The 13,071-nt window shown below is 43.4% G+C and overlaps 1 protein-coding gene across 11 annotated transcripts in view; it reads right to left on the bottom strand.

The window, feature by feature from the left end:
• RIN2 (Ras and Rab interactor 2) overlaps window positions 1-13,071 on the bottom strand; it is a 299,965-nt gene that overhangs the window by 161,171 nt on the left and 125,723 nt on the right. For all 11 annotated transcript variants that reach the window (XR_014317184.1, XM_082756878.1, XM_082756889.1 and 8 more), the window contains 3 exons: window positions 7,025-7,099; window positions 2,121-2,205; window positions 106-209 (listed from right to left, as the gene is read on the bottom strand). Coding sequence is in view for 10 of the 11 variants with exons in the window: in XM_082756878.1 (XP_082613004.1) it covers window positions 106-209; window positions 2,121-2,205; window positions 7,025-7,099 (264 nt within the window). In the remaining variant the exon portion in view is untranslated. The remainder of the gene's footprint in view (window positions 1-105; window positions 210-2,120; window positions 2,206-7,024; window positions 7,100-13,071) is intronic.

Below are 13,071 nucleotides of genomic sequence, written 5' to 3'. Positions count from 1 at the left end.
GAACAAAACCAGAGAACTTTGTGGCAAGGTTGTGAACCTGGCAACTGATTTCACAGTAGAGCCAAGGCATGCAATAACTGTTAGGAATCATTAAATGTCTCTTACCTGTCCTGCAAAAAGTCCACACACACCAATAATACAGAGAATGTTAAATACAGCAGAGCCTACAATGGTTCCAACGCCTACATCTCCTTTTGTGATAAAAACACCTGAAAAACAAGTTCAAGGCAAGCTGTGTAAATTGGAAAGTACAGAGTTTTTCCTCTAAAATTGCCCCATTAATGAATATAAAGGCATGCACCAGTTCTGTTATTTTTACTCATATTTAATAGGACAACTTGCACAGAAAGGTACTAGGGTGAATAAAGGTGGTAGAACTTGCTGTGGGAATTCAGATGTATTGTCTAATGAAAACCAAATGCCTTAGACATTTCTAAGTCACCAACCTCCTGGTCTTGCAAACCAATGTTATGGCAATATACATTACAAAAGACAGTAAGCTCCATGAGAGCATCTTATAGGACACAAATCTGGAAGAAACTATCTCCTGTAAGGCACCTCCTTACCAGTGCTCTGCTCTTCCCCATATCCCCACCCCTACTGATTACAACAATAAGGGAAGTAGGAGCATGAACTGGAATAGAATCAGAAATGTCTGGCCTCTTGTTATTTGCAAGCTGAAAATGATGTTGCTCAGAATAGGTTATGGGGCTATGTTACAAGCTCCTTTCAGAGCTCTTCTGTCAGATTTGGTTAAAATTGGCCAAGGAGGTTAATGGTGAGGGAGAAGGGAGATGAACTGACAGACACATGCATTGTGGTACTGCATAAAATTTTTTCCTTAGAAAGTCAGCCTAAAAATAACACTCCATCTCCTGCTAGTTGTCAGTCTGTTTAAATTCACCACTTGCTTTTAAGTTTCCAGCAGTATTTTTCTGGCCAGTGCAGTTTAGATTTTTTTTTCTCCACTTTTCCCTTCTCTGAGAAATGTGTTACCCAAAAGTAGGCATGCCCCAAATGACATTCAGTATCTGGTGGATTACACCACAGCAAGATTTTTAGGGCTTCTCTGAGCTGCCTGAAGGAGTCTGATTTTATTTTCGCCTTGCTGGTGTGCAAGCCCAACTGCATAGGCTTCCATTTTAGCTTCCTAGGTTCTGAGGCTTTGATCATCTCTCTCTGCAGAGTATGCAGCTTGGTGTGAATTAATTTGTGCTCTGCCTCTGGTAGATGTGACTGAAATAGAAGGATCTTCTAGAGAAAGTATCTAAGCTCAGAAGAGTTCAATCACTTCTCCTCAGTGACGGAGAGGCCACCTTAACCTCCCATCTATTGTTCTAAAGATTACCTACCACTGGAGATGAGGGTGTATAATACTGCAAGAACACTTTCACCTTTACACCTGTTAGTATACATACAGAATCATAGCAGCTCTCTTGACTGAAGTCTCCTCATAGCTCAAGGCTGTTGAAAGAACACGCGAGTCTCCTCAAGCTACACACACCCAAGTACTGCTGAATCTCTTGATCACACTTCCCATAAGCAGAGAGCTGCAATGGTAGTGCAATGTTCTCACCAACCTGTTGCTGTGAATAAGGGTCTCAAATTCTCTTTTCCTCCTGCTGTGGCTTTCCCTGAAGGAAGCAGTGTTAGACAACTAACTACAGCAGAGGTGATGGCAGAGAATGTCCATCTCAGGACACTGAGAGTTTGCCTGGGGACCAACCCAGGATACTGAAGGCACTAAGCTGTAGAGGTGGTGCAGCAAACAGCATAGGAAGGTGAATAGGAAAGCTGCACATGCAGAGATCAGTGCTCTGCAGTTTGGCAGTGCTACAGCAAGGGAAGGCTAATAGATAGTTAAGGTGAGCTGCCTGCATTTCTGACCTTGGTTTGACTGGTCAAATTGAACTACTTCCAGCATAGCTCTGTTGTGAAATAACGGTACATTTTTTAAAACTCTTCATCTACTGAGGATTTCCCACAATTAATCCTGTGAGTGTCCATGAGGAAAGGGGTCAGGCATTATGACAAACATTATAGGTGCTTAGTAATCCCATTTCAACTCTGAAAAACACTGAGGGAAAAGAGGAGGTTTCAAGAAGCAGCAGGTTAGTTACCTATGACAGATGTAAACAACTCAGGAGCGGAGCTGCCAGCTGCCATGAAAGTTGCCCCAGCCACATCTTCGCTAAGATGCAAGCGCTGCAGAAAAACACATCAGAGTTACTGATTACAACACTGACAGATCAATGGAATTCAACTAGAAACATTACACTGTCTGCGAAGAGTGGGAAAGTGCCAGTATACATTTAAAAGTTAAGCATGGGGGAGAAAGTCATCAAAGGCATATATACAAGTTGTGATATACACAGTTTATCTCATCTACTTTGGCCTGTAATGGGCAGAGCTGGAGCTCAGGCTCAGTCCAACCCCTGACCTTCTTCCCTGAATACCATTTCAGCCTTGTGAGATTTAACCTCTCCTCACATCCCTTTCGCATAGGTCATCATCAAGATACTTACCTCCTACGGCCTTCCACTAGATGTGCCCAGGGACTGTTCTTATTTAAAACAGTGATTTCTGGAAGGAAAAGGACCCTCTACTCCGGAATTTTTGACATATGCTGTTTCCAAAGATTTACTTGGTTAATTGCTTCCTTTATGTTTTCTGCATTCCCCCTGCTCCATCTGTACAAGTTACTGTTCAGCAAATGTGACAAAGCTCTTAAAGACCACATGACTTTTTGGCACCTTCCACAGTTTAATATGAGTAGCTAAAAAAAGCCACCCCCTGCCATATGGTCATAAATTGCTGAGTTGTTACTACACAAAGCTGGCTTACTCACATGCGTGCAAGTCAGCGGCTGCCATTTTACAAGCAAGGGGAAGAGAGCTGAAAGTGGTGGAAATATTTCCCTAGCAGAACCGATGGTTTGAAACATCACAGCCAACCTGACAGGCCAGAGGAAGCCTTCCTCTCCCCTCTGCCTTTCTCAGCTACCCAGGGTTTCTCTGAAGGTCTTTCATTATTAAAGTATATTTGCAGAGACAAGGCTGCTCCCAAACATTGCAGGAATCCCCCATCTCCAATCTTACCTTGATTGAAGATCCCATCATGGATACTTTAAGCTTGTAGGAAAACTTAACTCTGCCCACTGACCATACTCACATAATAAAGAATTGTGTGTATGCTTCAGGGACAAGTGAAAAGAACTGCCCTAATCAGGAATGCTTTTTAAACAGGAGACCACTGCATTGCTACACTGTTATAAAAGCTTGTGGAACCTGATAAAACATGGCTTTATGGAGGATGATTTTAGATAGATTAAAACTATTCTAAAAGAAACTCATAGCAACAGAAGTAGATTCCCGTAGACTGAATTCTTCTGCAGAGTTCTCAACGGATGTACATAAATGGTCACCCTACAGTAATCAATCCACACCTAGATGGTACCTTTTGAAAAGAACACCAGTAAAAGAAACCATCAGTGTTTTCTGTGGGGATGGTTAAACTTAAAGCCATCATAAGTTCCCTTGAGGATAATTTATTGCAATACATATGATGATTAAGCTAATATAATAGACCAGAAAATACTGCCCACTGCACGGAGTCAAAAACATATTCTCTGGTATTTGTAGACTGCATTTGCAGTTGACTTTACTATGTTAGTTTTGTCATGTAAACACATTGACACATTGTAATACCAATAACAGAGAGTAAGTGGACAAATATAAGTACAAATTGTTTTAGAAAACAAATGAAAGTCAGGGATTTGGTTGCAAGTACATCTGAACTAAGACAGAACATGAATGTCTATCATAGCAAGTGTTCTTGAACAAATTCTAATCTCTATGCACATATTTGGGAGTATAAATGCCTAGTTGATTTAACTTAACAACCAGTTTCCAAACTAGATGGAGCTAAGCCAGAAAAGGGGCAGGGATCAAACCTTCCCCTTCCTAGAAAAACAGGCAAGAGCAACTACTACCAAAGAACTACAGAGGCCTTTGCAAAGTGATTTCCCATACAAAATCATTTTGTATGATTTTCCCAAAAGCATTTTCCCATACATTCTTGAGTGCTAACATCAAGGACCAACCATGAAAAGCTGGATGTTTTGAAGGTGAGCTGCTCTGGACTGATAAAATGAAAAGTTGGTTGGAGCAGGAAACAAGAATGCTTATGTCTTTTGCTATCATGTAATTGCAGAACTGCTCAATTATACATAAAATACACAAATAACAAGACAAAGGTCAGCTATGGGGTTGGGTGGTTTGTTTGTTTGTTTTGTGTGTGTGTGTGTGTGTATTTTTCTGGGAGAAAATGAAGTCGGAGCAATAGAAAAAATAAAATTCTGATACGCTTATATGACCCATTTTGATAATCTCTAAAGACACAGTATCTTTCTTCTGAACAGTAACTTCTTAACAGAAGTATGCCAGACATACTATTCTATTGCTATGCTTTTTTTCTTTCACACACAATTAGGTAAAGCTTATTATCACCTCATTTTACTGGTGGTGTTGGGTAACACAGTGGTTCATAACTGTCAAAGCATATGAAGAGTTGTTCCATAACACTGAGACAATAACAAATGAAGATATAGTCAACTGAAAGTGGCCTTCTAGGAACAGGGGGTTGTAAATATTACATTAAAGTCACATGGGGAGGGTGTTTGCTTTTTGGACATTAGATGCCCATGCAAAACCAAACACTCTGAAAACTTGTTAGGAGAACAACGGTGCTGTAACTTCTGCCACTTGCACCTTTATCACTGACAAGTGTTGAAGCCTACAGACCTTCTGTAGAGAGAGCCTAGAGAGGCTAATGATGGTAAAAGGAGAGGGACTCCTCCAGTCTCTGAACCTCTGATTTATAACTAAGTGCACCACCGGCAAAGTTAGGAACTGTGAACACTGTATATGGTGTTTCCTATCACTACTTCTAAATGCAGCTGAGAAAAAACGTTTCTATTGACCAGTGCAGGAAACAGAGGTACCGAAAAGTGACATAGCTGATCCTAAGCCACATAGGAGAGTCAGTGGCAGAGTTATTACAGGAGCTAGCTCTCTCTAGACCCAGACCAGACCTCTGTTGTAAGCAAGGCCACATGATCAAAATGTATGTGTAGATGGGATCTAATGAGTGCTCAGTAGGGAAGAAAAATAATTTCCCACAATCTTCTGGCTCTATCTGTCTCTCTGCACAGCAGGCCTATAGATGGCACCCCAAAATGCAAGCCTGTCCTGGACATTACCTCCTCAGCTCAGGTTTCATCCATCTACAGTGGCCTGAGCTGGCCTTCTGGACCCAAGTTTCCTGGCAGGGCTTCCTTGCTCTGGAGAGGGGAGATTAAATAACTCAGCATGTCTTCATCTCCAGCATCCTAAATCCCCACTTTCACAACCCTGTCTACTTTCCTGGTAACACCAGGCTCCCTTCCCCTAATCTCATAAACTGGCTGTATTCAGATTCAGCCTAGATTCTCCTAGAGAGCTCAGGAACTTCTCAGGACAGAACATCCTGCCACGTCATCATCTGTCAGTCACCTGAGTATTTATGCACCAAAGTAGTGGGAGTTCCTCGGGACTTATTTTTGATGAAGAAAACCAGGCAGTGTGGTAGAGTGCTGAACTACAAATATCAAGTTACTTTAGAGTCAGATTCTATTAGAGCTGTCATCACAAATGATTTCTCCTGTCATCTCCCATGCCCCTTCTTTAGTCCCAGTTACAGCTGTGCTGAGCGACACTTACTAGCGGGCAGACCAGCAGGCATCTCCTCCAGATGACGGAGATGTCATGCTGGCAAGAATGAACCATATTGTCTAGACGCAGCAGAGATTTCTTTGTCTGAGATTGACACTGGGGAGGGCTTGCTTCATGTGTCACTTCAGGCACATGGTCTATGTTTTTCCTGCTGCTGTCTGAGCTGATTCAGGCTAAGACACAGTCCCTGTCTCCTAAAATTTCTGCACACCAGCCTTAGGAAAAGAAGGATGGAGCTCCTTGCAGTTGCTGGAAGTGCTGAAGATTGTCTTTACAGCTGACCTGAACCTAACGCTCTGCAGCATCCTTAATCTAAACCAAGCCTTCATTTCTGTCCAAAGCCAAGGCAGTCAAGCCCAGCTCCGCAGCAAGTCAGCTCAAAGCAGGCCTACCTTGGCTGGGCAGCGGGAGGGAGGTACAGTTCCCTGGTCCCATGGGCAGTGTGGGGCAGGACGCTGCTTTCAGGCCACCGGCTAGGAGCTCTGCACCTCTCCCTTCGTCTGCATTTTTACCAATGCATCTAAACTCTCTCGTGCATTCTTTTCTTTCCAAGTCTGATGCTTGGGAGGTTTCTAAGTTTTAAGTTAATGCTGTATGAAACTCAGAAACACCCCGTAGATCAGTATTTCCTTGCAAAAGTCAACAGATAAAATGTTATTAGCCTCCAAGTCATGGGAGAACTGAGTACCATGCCCAAAGTCATAACTGAACTGAACTGCCGCTCCTTACGGGCAACGCACACCTTCACAACCCTCTCCCAGCCCCCTTACCTCCAGGGCACGGTTCCATCCACAGAGGGGGCAGAGCACAGGACAAGCTAGCAGGCTCTGCTGGGCTCACTGCCTGGAAACCTGCACTGCAGCCAGCATTGTCACAGGAGCCTGCAGGGTCAGGGGGAGGTGGAGTTTGCGAATCACTGCTACAGAGAATGTGCTTTTCCTATGTTATACATGGTCTCCGTTTTTCAAGAAGAAGTAAGATGCATACATAGGCAGTGTTATTTAAGAGGAGACTGCTAATTTTATGAGGGAATATCAACCAAGTTCACCCACCAGGAGACATGCAGCACATCTCCTGCAAGCGAGAACTATGAAGCTGAGCCAACTCACACAGCCAGTGCTGAGCAAGTAAACAAAAAGCATGGGGAACAGTCTAAGACAAGAGTAAATACACCATCATCACACGTTCGGGCTCTCAAGGAGAACTGCTGCCAAAACAGCACACAAACTCACGTACAAATTTCTAACACTTACTTCACAAATCTTTTCCAATGAAGGGACGAAGAAATCATCGCAGACAATTGCTAAAGCATAAAACATATACATGGCCTGCAAAAGAGAAAAGAAAATGTTGAGTTTGGAGACTGTCAAGCAAAGAAACTGAACTGCAGTGTCCCAACTTATCTTAGTCTTGTTTTGATATACATTTGTAAAAAAGTTTTCTCTTGTAAGAAAACTTCATGGGGCTCTCTGGGATTTAACAGAAAGATCATTAAGTATTTAGATAAAAGTTCTATCAAGCTATCAGAAACTGCCAGCACTTTATCATAAAGACATTTAAAAAAAAATAATCTCTGGATATTACTTAATTGCCCTTAACTTTTCTCTCTGTTGTGTAGTGCAAAGCTTTTTTATTATTATATTCTGTGAAAATCTGGATTATTGAGGAGCAGCAGCTTTTGAAATACTAGTGTTCTGAAAAAAAAGACAAAAGGAGCTTGTTTTCTGCATGTTATCTGGGACAAACTAGCAGAGTTTTAAAGCCAAGTGTTCTGCACAACAGGGGAAGTGGGAGAGAAGAGAGCACAACTGTACCCTTGGACGACCTGTAAGACAGGCCAGCACTTGTCCTTTACAGCACTCCTTGGTACGAGGCATGCAGCATATCTATTTAATTTGGCATTCCCATGAGGAACCAGAAACAATCTATCTGCGCATGCTGCCAAAAAAACTGTTGCAAGAGATGCTACCTCACCATCTTGGCTCTCATTCCTAGCAGACTATGGTATCAGCAAAGGTTTATTTATTGCTGCATGCATGTAAAAGCACATGTATGTGAGAGATCCTTAAATTGTATGCATGTAAACAGAGAGGTGAGGTCCCGGACATAAGCCTGGAACAGACTGCGCAGCAGCAGCCAGATATATCTGGAACAAGGAGTATGAAGGGCTGTGCACGGTGAGGCAGGAGAAATGGACACCTGAGCTCCTTCTTCATTCCCCTGCTATGATCTCACCGCCCACTTCTGGTAGAGAAGCGCCCCGCTAGGAGCTGCACCCCGTGCACACAGCCCTTCGTTGCAACCCATTTCTGATGTCATTACAGTTTTCCAGGTTTAAACACCCACTCCCCACCAAAAAAAAATAAAAACAAACTTGCTAGAACATAATTATTTAATTATTACTCTACTGCAAAAAATCAATAATTTCTACGAAAAACTCTGCCAAACAATCTTTTCAAGCTCAAAAATAATCCAAATATACTTGTTCAGTATTAGAGATAGGAATTTCATCACAATGGATGATTTTAACGCCAATTTGAAGATTCAGAGCTGGACAGTTAATTAGGTAAAGGAAGCAAATGCCTCACAAACCTTGTGCAAAGGAAGCATGATCAGAAGCAGCCTCTGAGAGTTAAGTGACCAAGTCCCATTGAAATACAATGGATAGCAGGTGCCCAACATCAGCCTGGATTTTTTAATCTGCTAATCATATTAATCTGCCTGGGCCATGCTGTCATTTTCCTTTCCCAAACGCACAGCAATGCCTTTCAAGAGCATTAATCTGTACACCATCATCCCTCTAAATTGAGTGCACTCTCTGTATTTGATATAATCTACAGTCACAGAGCGCTGGGCATCATATGGTTCCTTGGGATTCCTGCAATCTGCTATGGTTGTGATAGCCAAATTCTCCCGAACAAAGACAGGTAGATAGAAAACAGACAGCCAAAAGCAGACAGCATGCCCCCCCACCCAGTTCCCACACCCTCTGCCAGATCAGGTCATTTCAACATCTACCTCAATATATGGTGCACAGTCTTCTTCTCCTCTGTGCTCCTACTATTTTTTCAGATCATGCAGAACTCCTGCACACTACGTGGTATGCTGCAGGTAGCTTCAGCCTGGACAGAAACCAGATGCCAGGTGTCCATCAGTTTAAGTTCAGGCAAATGTTTCTGAGAGTTTTTAAATGAGTGCTCAAATGATGTGACAGGTGGTTTTGCATCATCTCCAATGTTAACGATAGCAGGAAAGCATACCCATGTCCCAGTAACCATACATGTGTAAAAAAAGCTACATTTCATGGCATTCTAATGATTTTTAGAGTGTACAATCACAAGCCAAAAAGGTGACAATGGAATTTTCTTTTGTCCACTCTGTCTTACGCATTTGTAGGATCAGGTACAAGAGAAAAGCTAAAAAAGGGGGACTGAAATCAGGAAGGAGTGGAAAAAATGAATGTGAAGAAACTACCACCACACTTTCTCTAATCCTTTTGGAGGTGCTGGGGAACACCAAGCTGCCATGCCTGCTGAAAGCACTAACCAAAGCCTGCTAAATCAGGAAGACTGCTGTGGGCGACTTCAGCAAGTTTTACATCAGGCTGACAGAACAGATCAGGCTGAACCCATACTGACTTCAGCATTTATTTTTAATGACCTCATTGTTGTCACAATTCTGGTTATGGCTGGGAGTCTTTCCTAATTTAATTGGCTTGAATGCAATACAGGATAAGGAGTCCAAATCTATGGAGTATCTTGTGAGAAAACAACTTGGTTCACAAGCTAAAATACTGGCAATTACCTTTGGCAAGTGAACACGTGATGACAACATTGCTTCCTTGAAAGTGTTTTTGTTTGTTTGTTTTTTAACAAACAAAAATAAAGCTTAGAGTTTGGGCCAGCAGGAACACACACAAAAAATTAAATTTTATCGCAAGTCAGATTTGTAAAGATATATGTCAGACAGCAGTCCAGGCTACTTAATGTGGAAAGAAGGAAGAGAGCCAGCATCAGGGCAAGCAACTCTGTTCCATATGTCAAATATGGACAAACGCAAACAGCACGGCTTTAAGCTTTTGCAGCCAATTAGGTGGTTTGAGCTTCCACCCAAGTTCAGCTGTGGCTCTGTTACTGTGCCAACTGCTTGCTCCTCTGCTGGCCAGCCTCTCTCAGCTTCATGTGACTATGTGGTGCTCCCAGCTGGCATATACAGGCACACCTGCACTTACCTGGGGTGCGGGGTGACGCCAAGCCACTGCCTCCCTGTTCCAGCCAGCACTGGTGGCACCTAGGAGCACTCACCCAGACTGTGTCTGTGATGACACTGGATGACACAGGGAGGTGAGCACTGAAGTGCCAGCTGTACATTAATGAACTTACCTCTTTCCCCTACAAGCAAAGGGGCAAACCCCCACAGCTTCCCTAAATCCTAAACACAACTAGGGCTTCAGTGACCCAGCTGGTTGTGAACCTGGCTGGGCAGTGCCAAAGGAAGAATTCACATTGCAAAGAAGGTGAAACCAATGTGAATCCAAGGGGTCGCATTGCCTCAGCCTTCAACAAACACAAGCAAGCTTCATATGGCTCAGGAAGGCAGCAGGGCAGCACTGCTGAAGTCAGCTCCACCTGCACGCAGCTACTGGGGACAAAGGCAGGGCCTGAAGGAATGTGGATGGGCTGGGGTAGAGCTGAGGCGAGAGGTGTAGTGGCAATGGAGTGAGATGATGGGGAGGACAAGAAGTACGTCTCAACCCCAAGCACTGCTTGGTCGCATTCAGCTAAAGTGAAGACATTAAAATCTTTGAATAGGCAACCTTCTTAAAAGACACTTCTCCTCCACAAAAGGCCATTAAAAAAATGATGGAAATATAATGACCCTGTATTAAAAGATTATAAATTCCAGATTAAGTATTACATTAGGATTGGTTTTTATATGATGCTTCAAATAAACAAGCATCAGAGAAGTAATTGCAATCTCTACGTGAAAGTAGATTAAACATCTTACTTGAAAAACGTATTCTGCTGCTCAGGACATTGGTGATTATTGCTCACATTTGTCCAGCATCCCTTTGAATTTCCTGCACCAGTCTCCATCCTTGCATTAGAGCCTCCTTTACTGAGCGAAAGCCAGAAACGTTCCACAGGAACGTCTAAGTGCTGTAGGAGGCAGCAGCTTCACTCCGAGAGTAGGGGGGTATCAAAAGGAAACAAGAAAATTTTGGTCAGTATGATATGGAATTATGCTGAGCACCTCTTCAATCACAGCCAAATATATTTTAGGGCACTGTGGTACAGGAACACAGAGGGTTTAGAGTGTAATGAGGTAGCAATGAGGCAGTTCAGCAGATGTTTGGAGAACACTCTCCTAAGCCAGAGATGCTGCTGTGGACAGACTGAAGGTGCCTGCCAGATGATTTACAGAATGGGAGCAAAAGCCTTGGGATGAGCAGTGGTGAAAGCGCCCTCCTGACTCCTCCTGGCAGCTGAGCTATGCCAAGGGACAGAGGATGAAGGACTTGTCCTGCCTCACAGCTCATCCCTTCCACTCCCATCCAAGCCCCATATGACTGCAGGCTCTGTCAGCCACGTGCCAAGTCACCTTCCAGCTGAAGGATCGAACCACGCTAGCCTTATTATCCAACCCTCCCCAAGCAGCCAGTGCTAGCAGCCATTGCCCACCCCAACACAATTCCATCTCTGTTCCATCCAATGGGTGCTGAAAAGGCAAGGATGGACTTCCAGCCTGAAGCAGCATTAAATTGAAGAAAGAGCTGTATATATTTTCCAGACACAGCACATGATTGGAGGTACCAAGCACAGGTCCCATACCTACAAGGCTCAGATACATACTTACCTTTCTACTTAAAAGTTTGTTCTCAACAGTTAAAGATGTCACAGCTGAGAGATATTCATCCCTACTTTATTTTGGGAAATCTGCTTTATATCACTTTACTTTATGAAATAACCAGGACAGCTTACACAGACTTGGCCTATATAAGGATCTATTCTGTTTCACTTTTTTTTTTTTTTTGGTAGCCTGTCTATCATTAAACTAGCATCTGTACATAATTCTTGTTCATAATTTTCCTATATTATAATGATCAGGCTGAATTTAGGATCAATTTAGCTACAGATCTAGAGATTACTCTAAATACTCATCCTCAGTAAAGGAATCAAGTTTGACAGAAAACATCACAAGCAGAGCACCACTGTGTCACTGTTCTTGTAGCTCAAACTTCAGGTCTTTTGTGTCCCCCAATACTAGTTGCTTGGATGAGTTGAGCTTCATTGTTTTTTCCATCAACAGGTTCTGCATTTCTTTGGTAAAGAATGCATACGGCATGGTTCTCCTAAGAAGTTAATTAGTTTTGTTTGTTTGTTTGTTTGTTTGTTTTACGTGAAATTTGTTTGCCAATCTGACCTGCTTCATCTCCAAAATGACAACCTGTTATAAGTGATGCACATGCCACCTTGCACCACAGTGCTTCACTGGAACCACTGCAACCAAGCACAGAGCTTTCCTTAATTCTGACTACATACAAAACCACCTAGAAGTCCACTAATAAACAGAAATTAAAAAACAACAACAACGAAACAACACAACACAAAACAACAACCAAGCAAGAAATCCACACAGTCCAAGCTCACTCGTAGCAGTGGGCTGTGGTACCAGGATGTGATCAGCAGCAAGCTGTGTATAACTATCACTTTGTATTGCATGTCATCAGTAAAGTAAGTGTGTTTAGGGCACCACAAAACCATCAGCAGAAGGAGACATCTCTGTGACAGAGAAACACAACCTGGCCGGTCTCTGACATGGCAACAAGGAAAGACAGGACAGGTACAGAGTGACCTGAATTTTCTGAGCCGCTTGCAGCCATTGGCAGGAGCCCGGTTTGTGCAGCTCATTCCAAGAGTTGTTCCCCCGACAAACCTCTGCAGGTGCAGGCAGGAAGGATCCCTGTAGCCACTCATGCCTGGGCTCTGGCAGGAGCTCACCTGCTGCTGCACACCAACACGCATACCCACGCAGGCACACGCAGACGGCTTGTGTTCTGGCACTGCAGAGCACTGGGAAAAGGGGACACCGTGCACAAGACCGCAATGAAATGGGGATCAGCATGTTCTGGGACCAGTCTGCAGTTGGGAGGAAAGGTAGTGCCCATCCCTCTGGGCTCTTCTGGGGGAACCCACAGCAACACCCAAACCCTCCTTCTGCTGCAAGCACTCATATTACAAGTGCCTGAGTGACACCATCTCCAGCCCCTGGTTCTGGAGGTACCGGGTGCCTATCACTG

Source organism: Aythya marila, assembly GCF_965140915.1.
Source record: "Aythya marila genome assembly, chromosome: 3".
Classification (NCBI taxonomy): Eukaryota; Metazoa; Chordata; class Aves; order Anseriformes; family Anatidae; genus Aythya; species Aythya marila.
This window is presented reverse-complemented; position numbering and strand designations above follow the sequence as displayed.